Genomic DNA, 16,454 nt, shown 5'->3' with positions numbered 1-16,454 from the left:
ATCCCAGTAGAGACTAGGGATGTTAATGATTAACCGGTAGTCGGTTAACTGCCGTTAAGAATGTAACCGATTAAAGTTAATGAACTGTTTTGACCGACGTATAATATATAGGGCTGTCAAACGATTCATATTCTTAATCGCGATTAATCTTGCGATTAACTATAGTTAATCGCATCTTTGTATCTCATGTTTAAAATGCCATTATTTTGCATTTCAAAGCATTTTTAATTCGATATTAATAATTCTTACCAGTGTGTCGTGATTGGGAATCAAATTAATGCAAATAAATGTACTTTGTGATCTTGAATTTTAGATTTATTTTCAATTCAATAGAACGACGTCTACAAAATATATCTTGAATAGAAAATAAATGCACAATTGTAAACAGTGCAGTCCACGCTCCAGAACCCAGCACTTTGAGCTGCATTCTATGTATGAAAGGTGCTATACAAATAAAGCGTATTATTATATTATTAGAACCGATACTTCCGGCGGCGGCGCTGTGGAACAGTCGAAACACAAAATGACACAGCTGAAGAAGGCTGTGTCTGAGCTAAAAACTTTGGCACTTCCATGTGAATAATGGCTCGGTATTGGAAACTGTGTATATTGATAACGTGTATATCGCGTGAAGCCATTGGAGCCGACCTCCCAGTGGTAACCGTTAGAGGACCCGCGCATCTGAGACTCTGAAGGAAGAATGAGTGATGAGTCTCGCGCGAGCTAGCTGCTGCGCTCCGGTATGCTTAAACTCGATGTACTTCGGTGATATTTTAATTCCATTTTACACAAGGTGCAAACTACTGTTGACTTGTCCACTGTGCCATTTGGGAGTTTCTTAAAGTAAAACGAGCCATTTAGAAGCGCATTGCTGTCTTTCTCTTCCTGCACAGACAGGAAACAGCTGTGACCGGCTTGACTACAAGTACGGGTGCGACGAAGGGACAAAATAGCGGCTTTAAAGCTTTAAGCATCCACGGGAAAAGGCATTATATTAAAATATCAATATTGGGATTTATGAATCTTGTGTCCAGTGTCATGTGACTGAGGCAGCCAATAGGAAGCTGAGTTGTTTGTGCGACTGAGGCAGCCAATATGAAGCTGAGTTGTTTGTGTTTCCTCAGACATGATTCGTCGCAGGAGTCTGAGGACGAGAGCCATCAAGATGCTGGTGCTGGACGAAGCTGACGAGATGCTCAACAAAGGTGAGGAGAGACACTTCCTGTCCGGGCAGGAAGGATTTAGAACCCCTGTACAACCCTTGGTTACAAAATTACATCACTTTTAGCTATTTTAAATAATAATAATAATGACCTGTAATTTTTTTTATTCCACATCTTTTTAGACCACATTTACATCGTCAGTGGGTCCTGTTGTTCAGCCTCACAATGCTATTGCATGTAAATGTGTTTTAGGTCCTGTATCTGGCTATGAACGACACAACCTCCAATCTTCTTGGGTCTGACAGTGTTAACCCATTGATACCTGATGCAGCATTTGTGTGTGTATCCCTTTAAGACCGGTTCGCGGTCTTAAAGGGATACGCACACAAATGAGGGATATACACACAAATGCTGCATCAGGTATCAATGGGTTAAAGGAGTCATCTGTAACTTTCTATGACGCCCATGTCTATGATGTCTATAATGCATTATAGACCTAGACATTATAGACTATATGAAGCGAGCTTCTCTACACTGTAGAGAGAGAGAGAGACGTGTTGAGACAGAGTTCTGATTGTATTTTGTTTTTTAATCCACAGCAGAACGTAGAAATCAGCTGATAGAGCAGACTGCAGATTCTCACAGAATAAAATAACGGGAAAATCCCGTTGTTATTTTTTGTTGTCGTTTAAACCAAATGTTTTATGGTAACTCACGATTCTCTGGATCACGTGTTGGCTTGAAACTTACGAGCCTTAAAACTCGTTATATTTGGATTTATCAAAATGTCTTTGGAGAAAATGGGCGTGGAACATACTTCCGGGGCAAATTACGTCACGAAAAGTCACGTGTCTGTTGAGCTCTATTGATCCGGTACGTCAACGGTATTCTTATCGGTTCTTTTTGTTGAATTAAGAAGAGAGATTGCTTTAACGCAACGTTACACTTGCAACTCACTAGCATATGCAAGCAAAACTGTGGCACTGTACATAATGTAGCACTGTACAGCCCTGTGCACAATTAATAATGTTGGCTTACTATTTAAAAAGAAATGTAAGGGGGGGGAAACTGACGCATTCGAATACTGATTTGGACATGGATTATTACCATGGCATCGATTGAAGCTTGGAAGCATTTAGGTCAGTAGAGTCTGGACAGACATGGATGTAGACTTGACTTGTTGAGGCATACAACCCATTAGCTTGAATGCTAAGTGTGTTGTTGTTGTGCTCAGGCTTTAAGGAGCAGATCTACGATGTGTACCGCTACCTGCCCCCAGCCACCCAGGTGTGTCTGATCAGTGCGACGCTGCCCCACGAGATACTGGAGATGACCAACAAGTTCATGACCGACCCCATCCGCATCCTGGTCAAACGGTCAGTCTCTCTTTCTCTCTCTCTCTCTCTCTCTCTCTTTCTCTCTCTCCAGGATCGTCACATGATACCGGATCTATAGAAAGGTTTTAGTAGATTTTAAAGATTCTATTTATCAGCAGGTCAATCCAGAGTCTAACCAATCTAGAATATGAATATCTAGAATCTATTAGCAGCAGCTCTGAACCTTTTGTAACTTGAGGCTCACTTTTGATTATTAAAATAAATCTAAGGACCACCTTCCCAAATGAGGGGAAAACATACAAAAAACATATTTCTTTTAAATAGCTGTAATATAGTGTGCAACATTTGATAATGTGTCTGTCTAAAAACACACCTCAACATAGGGGTTTCCAAATCGATGATTAGATGAATACATTACTTTTGATTATATCAAGTGACAGCCAATAGGACAGACATCACCAAATGGCGGACCGCGGTCCGGGTCCGGACCCAGACTATATATATATAAATCATTGAGGATCATTAAAGTTTGACGGAGCGTCTCGATTTTAACCGGTGCAGCGTTTCTAGACTTCACGGTACGAGTTCACCGGCCACAGACCAATTGCATGCATTGATAATCGCATGTGATGCTACTCAGCCAATCAGGGTCGCCACTGGCAACCCATGTGATGCTACTCAGCCAATCAGGCGTGCCGCTCAAGCTGCTGCTTAGAGGAGTAATGGCTGCTCCCGTTTCCCGAAAAAGCAATGAGATAAACAGCCACAAGTGCAGTTCTTGCAGAAATAGGCTCAATAACAACAATTAAACACGAACACTATGATGCACCAGCGGAGTTTATCGGCCAAAAATATGTTTTCGTCGCTCTTCTACGATGGATGGATTATTTTGGACTGCATGTGGTGACGCTGATTGGCTGAAGGAGTTGTCTGTCAAGGCAGGTACTCCCGCCCACTGATATCACTGTGAGATAACGTTATCTTATCAGGAGGGTTCTGCCAGCAGGGCACACTTCTCTCATTGAACAAGAGAAAGTGGGGGAATTGTTCAAATGTGCTCAGATAGTTTTGGAGTGCAGTTAACTAAAAGAAGATAAACTGAACTCATGGTACACTTTTTATTTCCTTTTTCTAAAATTAGGCTCTCTGCTATGTATTTTCATTTTTCAATGCAGCCCTTATTTTACTTGAAAGAGAAAATATAATGTATTTATTATTAAAACATGTAATACCAGTTACATGTTTTATATTATTTATATTTTTTCTGTAAATAAACATTGTTGAAATACTGAATTACTTTATTTGATTTAAAGGGCCCATATTTTGCTAATATAATGTATTATTATTTTATTGTTGGCCTCCAGTAGAGTAACTTATTGCATCATTCATAGTTTAAAAAACTCAGTTTATCTTGTACTGGCTCTCACTGCCCCCTTCAGTTCAGCCTCTGTCTGAAACGCTCTGTTTTAGGTCCTGTCCCTTCAAGAAGCCCCACCCTCCGAAATACTCCAGGCGGGCAGCGGGGGGAAAGTTTGTTTGAGAGAGAGAGAGAGAGAGAGAGAGAAAAGTCCTCACAGCCTTGGAGATTTACTCTCAAAGGCGAGGAGTGACGATTTTTTTGGTGTGCCGTTTTCCTCCAGGCAGCCTGACGCTGATTTCCCCCCTCTAAACAGAGCTCGATTTAAGTTGTTGTTTCGGTCTTTTTCAAAATTATTTTTTCATTTTGTAGTAGTAATGGTGCATATTTATCGATACAAACAGTGTTTTTATTCCAACATGAACCAATAGTATGTTTAATACTAGATTGAAATGCGGCCAAAATGCAGAAATCCCTTGTGATTACACTGTCGCGGCAGTCTACTGGAATGTCAGGACAGGGAAGGGAGGGGCAGGGCGCTCGCGCCGCGGCCCCGGGCTAAGCTTGGCAAAGTTGGCATCACCATGGTAACAAGTCCTACCTGACGTCACCAAAACTATGGTTCTCGCACAAAATCGGCATAAATCCATGTCATCTCGTCTACGAGAGTTCATGGGCGGGAGGGGGGGTTCATGGGGGTAACATTAAAACACTTTCACATATTTATTTGAAGCTTAGCCCATGTTTAATATGACTATCCGAGATTGTAACAACATATGATACAAAATTAAGAAATGCATAATATGGCCCCTTTAACAGTCAGTTGTTGACTACATGCAGACGTTGATAGAACTATTAGGCTACTTCAATATATATGGCACTGAATCATCACAAAAGTTAGACGTTGCGATGTTCCCGACCTTTGCTCGAGTACATTTTCTCTAAGTGGACCTCTTTGAATTTTATTTGAATACCCCTGCAATAAAACATCCCTGTGTATGAGGTTTGAGTTCTCCCTTTCTCTCTCCCTCTCTCTGTCTCTCTTCCTCTCTCTGTCTCTCTCTCTATCTGTCTCCCTCTCTATCTGTCTCTCTCTGTCTCTCTTCCTCTCTCTGTCTCTCTCTCTATCTGTCTCCCCTCTCTCTCTGTCTCTCTCCCTCTCTCTCTCAGTGATGAGTTGACTCTGGAGGGCATCAAGCAGTTCTTTGTGGCGGTGGAGAGAGAGGAGTGGAAGTTTGACACACTGTGTGATCTGTACGACACACTGACCATCACCCAGGCAGTCATCTTCTGTAACACCAAGAGGAAGGTGAGACCACATGTCTGTCTGTCTGACTGACTGTCTCTGTTTCTGTCTCTCTGATTGACTGACTGACTGTCTCTGTCTGTCTCTCTGTCTGTCTGTCTCTCTGCCTGTCTGTCTCTGTCAGTCTCTGCCTGTCTGTCTGACTGTCTGTCTGTCTGACTGACTGTCTGTCTCTCTGTCTGTGTGTCTGTCTGCCTGTCTCTGTCTATCTGCCTGTTTGTCTGACTGTCTGTCTGACTGACTGACTGACTGTCTCTCTGCATGTCTGTCTGACTGTCTCTCTGTGTGTCTCTCTGCCTGTTTGACTGACTGACTGGCTGTCTGTCTCTCTCTCTCTGCCTGTCTCTCTGTTAGGGCTGCACAATTGATTTTGAATTATAATTTGAATAATTAATTAGTTAGGCCGATGTAAAAAAAGAAAATTGTCAATCAATTTTCACTTTAATTAGGATTAATTACAGTACGGCGGCTCTCTCTCATGTACGTAGGTGCTGCTTCCTCGAAGGTTGTTCTGCCTTCAGAGTAAAAGCATAAATTGTGTCACTTATGAGAAATTTAGGCCAAATTGAACAGCCCTACTGTCTGTCTCTGCCTGTTTGTCTGTCTGTCTGTCTGACTGACTGGTTGACTGGCTGTCTGACTGACTGTCTTTCTGTGTGTGTGTGTGTGTGTGTGTGTGTGTGTGTGTGTGTGTGTGTGTGTGTGTGTGTGTGTGTGTGTGTGTGTGTGTGTGTGTGTGTGTGTGTGTGTGTGTGTGTCTGTCTCTGTCTGGACACACACAACTTACCTGCTCAAGCCTCTTAGCTCCATCTATCTGTCAGGAGTCAGGACCAGAGTTCTAGCCCATTTGGTCCTGGACTTGTTTTCAGGAGTTGTGACTTGACTTACACTTGAGTACTGATGACTTGGACTCAGACTCAAGCATTCAGGCATTACCACTCAGGAGTTAGAGACGAGAACTCAGACTGTTTAGTTGTAAATACTTTGTGTGTGTGTGTGTGTGTGTGTGTGTGTGTGTGTGTGTGTGTGTGTGTGTGTGTGTGCGTGTGTGTGTGTGCGTGCATACAGGGCCCGAAATTAACTTTTTGACCCACTGACCAGTGGCGGGTAGATGGAAAAAATCTACCCGCCAACCATATTTCTTACCGGCCAAAAAAACACATTTCTGTGTCACATATATCCACATATATCCATTTTTTCCAGTACATTTCAAGTACCGGTAGATAAGGTATTCCGTTGAAGAATACACACTTAAATAAGAGGCCAGAGTAAAATTTGAAGCAAATTATTTTAATATATTGATTGATGATTGATTAATCAATACATGTCAAGTCAATCTTGAGCTTAAATTGTTGCAACAAAAAAAAACAACGCAGCTAAAAGTAATAACTGCGACAGTCTCAGTGCACAGCGCACAACTTGGGCTACACACCTTTCTCTCCCACTCACACCTGGCACCTGCGTTAGCTCTCCTGCACTCGTTCTGGCTTCGGCTTTATTGGTGGTAAGCATTTTGATTCATCTCCTCATCATACGAGCTCGGCAACAAGTGCAAGCGATTGATTCGCCCGATGTAGGCTGTCAATTTAGCAGAGGTTAAAATACGCTTTTTACCTCCGCTCTAATTTCGAGCCCTGCGTGCATATACGGTCAATTGCATCAAGGATTTTCACTATTCAAAAACTGAATCCACAGTGAACCAGAACAGCTCCATCAAAATGCCAGTTCATGAGCATTCATGAACTGTGTGAGAGAGAGAGAAATTCAACTTTTAATTCAATTAAAATTTTAACTGGTCTTAGATTTTGAATATGGTGATATGGCATAAGTGTTTGTCTTTTCCTGGTTTTAAAGGTTGCATTGCAGTTGTGGGGTGTAATTTTCTGAACTTACCAGGCTGTTCTTACTAGCTGTTCTATGATTTGCCTTTACCCACTTAGTCATTGTATCCATATTACTGATGATTATTTATATCAATAAATGTACAATGTTGTTACTCACGTTTTCATGTATATGCCGAGAGAATGTTTGTTCATGGAAATTTGGTTTAAAAATCATTGAAAAGTCTAAATCCATTGGTCAAAATGTGTATGAACCCTGACATAGGGTCTGCACCAAAATCACATCCAGTCAAGAACAGAGGGTTTGCACTAAAATCACATCCAGTCGAGAACAGAGGGTTTGCACTAAAATCACATCCAGTCAAGAATAGGGTGCATGTAGCACGATACTAACGATCTGTCTGGAAAGGCAGATCGTGGAGACATTCACCACCCCGAACTCCAGACAACATCTTCAAAACAACAAAAGATTGAAAATGTGTAGGAGCCTGTTGTCTGTTGTAAGCCCAGGTCACTTCTGTTCCAGGTGGACTGGCTGACAGAGAAGATGCGCGAGGCGAACTTCACCGTCTCCTCCATGCACGGAGACATGCCCCAGAAGGAGAGGGAGTCCATCATGAAGGAGTTCAGATCCGGAGCCAGGTACCACACCTAGAACCCCGTAGATCACAAGCCTGTCGACCAGAACCACCTGAAGACAGCCTGGTTTTGCTGTAGTCATCAGGGCTGCATCTAACGATTCTTTTCATTATCAATTAATCTGACGATTATAAAGTCCAAAGTCCGTGATTCCGCCCACATTTTCTGCATTGCGGAAATCATGTCTCTACACATGCCACCACTAATGCCAGACACAGAAACAGACAGTCACAAAGACAGATAGACACAGAGACGCACACAGACACCGATGCAGTCACAGACACAGCGGGATTAGCATTTGACCATTTGATTTCTCTGACACATTGCTGTGACTGTTGACTTCACTGTTATTTAACGTTACTCATCATTACTCATTGTGTGTGTGTGCGTGTGCGTGTGTGTGTGTGTGTGTGTGCATGCGTGTGTGTGTGTGTGTGTGTGCGCGTGTGCAGTCGTGTGTTGATCTCTACAGATGTGTGGGCCAGAGGTCTGGATGTTCCTCAGGTTTCCCTCATCATCAACTATGACCTGCCCAACAACAGAGAGCTGTATATACACAGGTACACAACCACAACTACACACAGACACACACACACACTATGGCCTGCCCAACAACGGAGAGCTGTATATGTACACAACCACAAATACACACACACACACTATGTCCTGCCCAACAACAGAGAAAAATGTGAAAAATGTTTACACACCACACAATTTAAAAGCTACCGAAGAGGATTAGGGCCACATGTGAAAAATTTATTTGAGTTCTGAGTTTAAAGCAGCTACGAGCAAGATTTTCGATTGTTATTAAAGAGTCTAAATTTAATATCGATGCCTCACATCTTACCTCTAATAGTAGACGAGACCAACGCCGAGTAGTCTCGCTTGAACCCCGAGTGAATCGGCCAGTGTTGTCTTGACAAAATAGTCTGTCTGCGGCCGGGGCAGGTCAGGAAGTGAAATGAAACGGTTTGCGGCAGCCACTACATAACCACATGGCATAACCACAAAATAACAAAATTACTTCCAAACAAACTGTTAGAATATAACGAGAGATGTTCGCAAGAGTAGCAAGCCCCTGCATGGCGTTCTCCGTGTTTATGGTCTGTTGCTAGGCAGAGCGAAATGGTTGAAGGCAGGCAGCTGCCGTAAACCGTTTCACTTCACTTCCGGGTTTATCCGGCCCGCCGGTAGACCGATAGAGAGAGAGAGCCTGGTGACGCGAGGTTAGTAGACAGACACAGACTCTATAATCATCAAGAGAGCAATCTCCGATTCACACGGCTTTGGTCTCAGCTACTATTATAGGTAAGATGTGATGCATCAATATTATAATTATACTGTTTAATAACATTCGAAAATCTTGCTCGTAGCTGCTTTAAAGTCGAGCTGAACCCAAGAATGACTTCTTTTCTTTTAGTTAAAATACCTGGGTATGCAAAAAAATCACAACAGTCTAATTCCTTTAGTTTTTCACACTTTTTCACATCAAAAGTTCATTTTTCAAGATTTCATTGATAACACTAATCTACAGTTTGCTGACGTCACCTAGTAGTATCACATTTCTACCCCATTTCAACCAATCATATCACGACATGCAGCTGTCAATCAAATCTTCAGGATAATTTTCTCTTCCAAATGAAGTAGAAAATGGCGCCTAGTGCCGGTCATTTGGCAGAATTCCTATCCCATAAACTAACTGCTAACTTGGCCAATTGCATGAAACATGAACAAAAAACTAAAACTATAATCTCTAAGAATGCAAAGAAATGTAACTGGCTCGTTAAAACTATTCCAGGAATATCGTATTTACAGAAATATCGTAAAAGGCGCGCGCTTGAGAGCGTGGTAGTCAGGGGTCTGCCCTCGGAGATTCCAGGCAGCACCCATTCATCGGATTGTCCGCTCGCTCCGCACCAAGCAAGTGGCTGCCTGGTACTCCGCGGATCCCACTCGCGTAGGACGACAACACGCTGAATCCCACTCGATTTGGGGGTATAACACGCCGATTGACTAATGCTAAAGCCAGTCGACAGAATTGTCAAATCAAATCATGGACACGCATATGGTCCGCCTCTCAATTTGTTTTCAGTCTCCGACGCGCGTGCTATTGCATGCGCCTCCGGTTCACTTTGACTTTAAGTCAGGATTCTGAGAATAAAGTCAGAAGACTTCCAAGATTAAAGTCAGAATTCTGAGTTTAAGGGAAACTGATTTTCAACCAGTTTTGTATCATTACGAAATCAGTAGTAGATCCAAAATCTGTAAACAGTTTTGTGAGAGTTCATTTAATTTGACTGTTACTTTGAGTTGATTTGAGTAATTAAGTTGTGGACCGGTGATGTAATTTGTGCACGAATGACATCACTAGTACTGAATTTGAAGGTCTCAGGTCCCTAGATTTTTGTGACTTCAAAGCGGGGTCACGAGCTAAAAAGGTTGGGAACCCCTGAAGTAACATCACCCCCCCCCCCCCCCCCCCCCTCACAGGATTGGTCGGTCCGGGCGTTACGGCAGGAAGGGCGTGGCCATCAACTTTGTGAAGAACGACGACATCCGCATCCTGAGAGACATCGAGCAGTACTACTCCACCCAGATCGACGAGATGCCCATGAACGGTACTCGCACACGCACGCACACACACACCCATGATGCCCACGAGCTGGCCTTCTGTTATTGGCTGATCGTCTCGGCCTTCTACAGCAGGGATACTCAACTTGCTTTGCCCGGGGGCCACTTTCGTGAAATGATAGAAGGCCAGGGGCCAGTTAATAAACAAACATACATTTTTCAGTAGCGGATTGTAGGTTTTTGGGGTGTCAGTCGGAGTTTAGTCTGACAATGTTGTGCACACCGGATAGTTAGGTACATACATAAGTGCCTGGGTAGTGCGAGCAGTCGGCGGTATTTGACAATTTAGCAGCTAAATCATAGATTATTGAAAGATATTCCCTATTCCAGACTGAAATGCTATAACAGAAGTGGAGTATTGGCCAGAATGACATGAACATTTGGACACTTATTCAGCGGGTATCTTGCAGGTGCACTGTAATTATTATTATTATTATTTTTTTGCAATTCCATCGCGGGCCGCAGGTTGAGTATCACTGTTCTACAGTCTCTCCGCACTGGTCTTCAGAGCACTGCCCTGCAACTCATTATACATTTGTTTGGGTTGTTAAGAATAGCCATGCTTATCTGTTTTCTGAATGCATGTATCCTTTGTGGGATTTGACTGACAAAAGTTTAACTGGTTAAACTGCTACATAAATAAATGGCCATGTGGTCATTTTATATAAACTATCAATTGAATTTACAAAAAATATGCTATATCGTGATGTATATCGTTATCGGGATATGAAATTACCTATATCTGCATATGAGATTTTGGTCATATCGCCCACCCCTATCGTACATAAAAAAAATAAAAATCGTTGCATCCCTAGTGTGTTTATGCGTTAATGTTATTAGCAAATAGCCGAAATGGACGCGGAAAAGGAAGTGAAGGTGGCTTTTCCATCACTTCCGCTTTCCTTTTCGGCTTTTCCCTTTCGGCTTTTCCCTTTCGGCTATTCGCAAATAACCTTAACTCATAAACACACTGCATAGAAGACGTCAACTCGTCTTACAACAACAGTTGAAAATTACTGGAAAGTTGCGGTGCAAGTTGCTATTTAGACTGTAAACAGTGGAGCACGGACGCAGAAAAGGAAGTGACGGTGTGAGTCTATTTTTCAAATAAAAATAGACTCTGGATTACCAGATTGGATTTGAGGTTATGCAACACCCACATGGATATGTTGTTTTTTTCAGACAAGAATTTGTAGAATTCTAAAAGTTGTTGACAGCTCAAGACAAGTCCTTCCAGCAGTGATACTCAACTTGCGGCCCGTGACAGGGTGCAGAGTGGCCCCCCGACCATTTTCTAATAATTTTACGTTAGTTTTCATTGTGAATTAGAATCTAGTTTACAATACAAACTAATGTGAAATAAAGTTTGGCTGAGCTCCAGCTAAATTGTCAAATACCGCCGTCTGCTCGCTACCCAGGCACTTATGTATGTACTTAACCTAACTAACTATCCGGTGTGCACAACATTGTCAGACTAAACTCCGGCTGACACCCCAAAAACCTACAATCCGCTAGAGAAAAATGTATATAGTTTGTTTATTAACTGGCCCCTGGCCTTCTTCTATCATTTCATGAAAGTGGCCCCCGGGCAAAGCAAGTTGAGTATCCCTGCCTTCCAGTCCTGCCTCCTGTCTCCAGACACGTTCACAGCTTCCATCTGTCTGTTTCCTCTGTTCATTATTGATTGATTATTTGTTTGTTTGTTTGTTTGTTTGTTTTGTCTGCAGTGGCCGACCTGATCTAGACAAGGAGGAGCTGCTGAACCACGGCTCCTTCACCCCTTTACTTCCTGTTATTTCCTGACTTCCTGTTTTACTTTGTTTTTTAAATCATTTTAGGCCAGAGTCTGAGTTAGAGTTTGTGGTGAATGTTGCTGTCTGATGCTTTTTTTGTAAATAAAGATCCTTTGGTTCCACATCCGAGTCTCACCTCATTTAAAAACCACATTAACACACACACACACACACACACACACACACACACACACACACACACACACACACACACACACTCTGCTGCTGACAGCTGGTATTTTGCAGGACAGAGGGAATATCAGAGCCAGTGGCTCAGAAAAGTGATGTAAGGTAAAGGATGGTTCTGGAGCCACACGGTCGATTTAGCGATGTCATTAGTATGATGTCATTGGGTGCAAACAGATGTTTGGACAGTGTCTTCCTCAGAGTCAGTAAAGGACAATGTTTAATTGACAGGTTTAAATACAGAGCCAACACCTCTGTGGTTTCTCCAGAATCTAAACCTTCACTTATTTCCTACTGTTTTTACCATATCACCATCACCATAGTTTTTGAGGGAGTCTCCCCCCTCTCTTCCTCTAGCTCAGGGGTGGGCAATTATTTTTCATGGGCGGCCACATGAAAAACCCAGATTGTTGCCGGGGGCCAAACAAATATTGGCATGCCCATGGATGGGCAACTTTGATGATAGAGAGGGCCACAAAAAATTTCCTCGCTACCAGGTTTTGCTGAGGGCCGAACGGCGCCAGCGCGAAAAATTTGGTGCATTTGAAGCCAGGTTTAGAGGAATAACTCATTTTAAATTAACAGTTGTGATGTCATTATTCTGGTCTTAACCACCAATATTTGATCCATTTTCTCACTCACTCCTATGTCACCACCTGCTCTCAGGGCTTGAAATTAACTTTTTTGACCACCTGCCAATATGGCTGCTAGATTATAAAGTTACCATCCAATTAGAATTTTTTCCACTAGCTGAAATGTTTTTCTTGAAATAAATCAGAATATGAGTGGGTTTATTTAAGCATAAGTGTCCCGGGATGATCAAAGCCTGTGTTGAGGGTCACACAAACAAAAATGCAGTCTTGAAGCTAAATAAATCCAAAACCAATGAGTTATTTGAGTTATTTAAATTTCTACTTCAATGTAGCCTTTTACTCATAAAGATTATTGAAAGATATTCCATATTCCAGACTGAAACAGAAGTAGAGTATTGGCCAGAATATGACATGAACATTTGGACACTTATTCAGCGGGTATCTTGCATGTTGCATTCAGGTGCACTGTGTGTGTAAAAAAAAAAAAGTTTTTTTGTTTTTTTTGTTGTTGCAATTCCATCGCGGGCCGTGTTTTGCCCATGTGTGCTCTAGCTCTTCCCTGCTCTCTACCCCCTCCCTCTCCTCTCTTTTTATGTTCTCTGCTGAAAGGGTTAACGTTAGGTCAGCAGCAGCAGGAAGTGTTCCAGCCTTCAAACCATATTTTGAAGTTTCACTTCCTCCAACAAGAACTTTTTTGGCAACTAGAAAAAAGAAGAGAGAGAAGAAGCCTCCTCCCCTCTGTGTTGGTTCATTTCCTTGTTCGGTGTGGCACAGATAACTTTCTCAGAAGAAGCCTCCTCCCCCCTCTGGGTTGGTTCATTTCCTTGTTCGGTGTGGCGCAGATAACTTTCTCCAGCTAAAGGTATTGTAACAAGAGTTTGACAGTTTTTAAAATAATTGTTTACTTCCCTGACTACCAGCAGATCTTTAGTGAATGTTACCACCTGCCATTAGCTTATCTACACTAGAACCTGAGGAAATCTACAGCTGAGCTGTTGAAGGTGTGGCTGGCTGTCTGATGTTTAGGCCAGCTACGTTAGCTTCAAAACTACTCATCGCTCAAATGGTTTTCCAACATGTTTGTGTTTTCATGTTCAAGTATAAAGTGTGTTCTGTTCACACTTGGTCCCTTTCAGCCCTCCAAGTGGACTCGGACCTCTTTAGTCAGCATTTGTTGTGCATATTACAGAAGTCAGACCCCTCTGAAGTGAACCGAACTCCGACCTGATCAGGACTCGGGAGGTGGTCCGAGTTCGGTTCACATCCAAGTCCCCTTTGTGGTTCACTTCACCTGTGCAGTGTGAACACAAAGTGCTCCAGATTCACTTTAATATCACATTGTTGGCTCTTTGCTCGTAACAGCTTCAGCGTATCGCCCGAGTTCTACCTCTTATGCCCATGCCATGTGCCTATTTACGGTTTTCTGATAGGCTTAAAGGGATAGTTGGGTTTGTTTGAAGTGGGGTCCTATCAGCTAGTTCCATACACTAACTGAAATAGGTACAGTGTTCTGGACGCTGAGTGCACCGTGTATCGAGACCCAGCACTCTGAAGCAACAGCCTGCACAGTTATGTCTCTCTAGTACAGGGGGCCAAGAACTAAAACATAATTTAGCCACCTAAAACAACGCCCACCTAAACAAATCAATATCAGTGTACATGCACGCTCTATTTTGACAATGTTCAGCGCTTTACTTTACCGTCAAACAGCCCTCTCATTCGGCACTATTTCCTCCCAACCGTACAACTACCGTATTCCTCCGCTAAACGCGAGACTGACTTAACCCCAGCTAAGTGTAGTGTGAAAAGCCCTTTTGTTGTTGCTCCACTTAAAGAGGTCTGAGTTCAGTTCTTTTAAAGGGTTCCAAGTGTGAAAACACCCTAAAGTAGTTTGTAATGCTTGTGTTGTTTTCTGCCTGCAGGTTTGAGGTGAAGATTTTCAGTTCCGTTGATTCTCACTATCAGCCAGCGATACTAACAGGAAGCTTTCGGACCATAAAAAAAAAGATAGTCAAGTAAGTTGATCAAAATAACGGCTATTTGGAACTCTGATTTTCATTGTCGCCTGAGATTTGAGGAACTGGGAGCATTCAGCCATCTCAGCTGATAGAAGCCAGGCTCTGAGCAGTGAGTAGTACGGCCGGGGAACGTGTTCGGTCGTAATTCTTAATCAACAATATTGTGTAAACTATATTTTAATGTAACACTTATTGTTTCAAGTAGGCCTAAGACCTGATGAAGCAAGTTACAACCAACAATATGTTGAATAGAATAAATGACAAAATAAAGTGCAAAGTAAAACTATGTAATCACAAGACAGTAAAATATCTTGCTCTAATAAAATGGAAGAGTTAACTTCCTGTCACATGCTCCACCTCAGTAAGAAACTTTTGATATTGTACCTGTCATTTTCACTCTGTCACTGTCAACTCCTCTATGCATTACATGTCTGTGTGCTGCTCTACTCGTTAGTTCCCTGTAGATGATGTGGTCAATGTCTCCATCTAGTGGCCAGACAGTAGAACAACATGACCTGATCTGTGGTTGCTGTCAGACTAGTCTCTCCCCAGACTCAAATATTACGTTGAATCACTGCACTCCACATACTACATCTGTGCTGCTTCACAGCCACAGCTGGTATTTGAGGGCGGGTCTAGGGGGGTTGAAATTGAATGAGTGACAGGTCGTAGCACCAATGAAAGAGTGGTTAGAAAAATGGCCTGCGCCTCCCGTGCTGTCACTGATCGCAAAGTCGTTACTGATTGATGAAGGGTGAATCCACCACTGGCCAATCACTGGCCAAGTGAACGGTTCACTTCCTACACCAGCTGGCTGAGAGGAGTGTCCCAGACCCAGAGAGAGATCTGCAGCATGCAGTAACGTAGTGCATCAGCGTAAGCACTCATGGGTCTGGCGTTGAGACTAGTGCCAGACTAGACTAGACGTGTTTGAAGTTCTGAGGCCGCACCCTCAGATCAAATGTTCACAGAGACTCAGAACCAGAGATGGAAAAGTGCACACATTCTTTACTTAAGTAGGACTACAGTTACTTGTTGTGTTTCTGTACAAAGGTAACTGAAACTCACGTTATATTAATATAATTTAAAGACTATTAAATTTAAAATATCCCCTCCAAACAAGTTTTAAGATGTATAAAGTCCATACTTTGATTCATAATTTGTGCGATATGGTGTTTCCACAAAAAAGGTGGAAAGCTGGGAGGGCGCGAGATGAGAGACACAAACAACGATAGGTTACATAATTTTGTCTGTTGTGCAATAAAACTAAAGTAGTGAGCCTGTTTTGAAAATGTAAAGAGTAGAAAGTACAGATGTGTTAAAATGTAGGGAGTAAAGGTAAAAAGTTCTCAGGAAAATAAATACTCAGTAAAGTGCACATACCTGAAAATCCTACCTAAGTACAGTAATGAAGTATTTGTACTTAGTTACTTCTCATCTCTGCCCAGAAGAGCTGAGTAAGGACAGTAAGCAGTGTGTGTCTCCTCTCCAGGTGAAGGCAGAAGGTCTCTGACTTGATCTGGATGCTGTGAATTCACCAGCAAAACATCTTCCAAGGTAAAACATGTTTTTATTTCAGAGGAAAAACAA

General features: G+C 42.4%; 2 protein-coding genes across 2 annotated transcripts in view; both read left to right on the top strand.

Annotated features, from left to right (window-relative positions):
• Window positions 1–12,140, top strand: part of LOC310774939 (eukaryotic initiation factor 4A-III-like) — a gene marked incomplete at its 5' end in the record, with an annotated part of 39,724 nt that extends 27,584 nt beyond the window's left edge. Inside the window, 7 exons of the mRNA XM_083635029.1 lie at window positions 1,125–1,205; window positions 2,398–2,539; window positions 5,028–5,166; window positions 7,531–7,646; window positions 8,096–8,203; window positions 10,134–10,261; window positions 12,002–12,140. Coding sequence (XP_083491155.1) covers window positions 1,125–1,205; window positions 2,398–2,539; window positions 5,028–5,166; window positions 7,531–7,646; window positions 8,096–8,203; window positions 10,134–10,261; window positions 12,002–12,018 — 731 coding nt within the window. The 3' untranslated portion in view covers window positions 12,019–12,140. The remainder of the gene's footprint in view (window positions 1–1,124; window positions 1,206–2,397; window positions 2,540–5,027; window positions 5,167–7,530; window positions 7,647–8,095; window positions 8,204–10,133; window positions 10,262–12,001) is intronic.
• Window positions 1–16,454, top strand: part of LOC310775420 (NACHT, LRR and PYD domains-containing protein 3-like) — an 888,839-nt gene that overhangs the window by 629,573 nt on the left and 242,812 nt on the right. The window lies entirely within an intron of this gene.

The sequence above is a fragment of the Poromitra crassiceps genome (assembly GCF_964638095.1).
Source record: "Poromitra crassiceps genome assembly, chromosome: 4".
In the NCBI taxonomy this organism is placed as follows: Eukaryota; Metazoa; Chordata; class Actinopteri; order Beryciformes; family Melamphaidae; genus Poromitra; species Poromitra crassiceps.
Note: the sequence above shows the minus strand (reverse complement) of the source record. Positions and strands in the feature narration are given on the sequence as shown.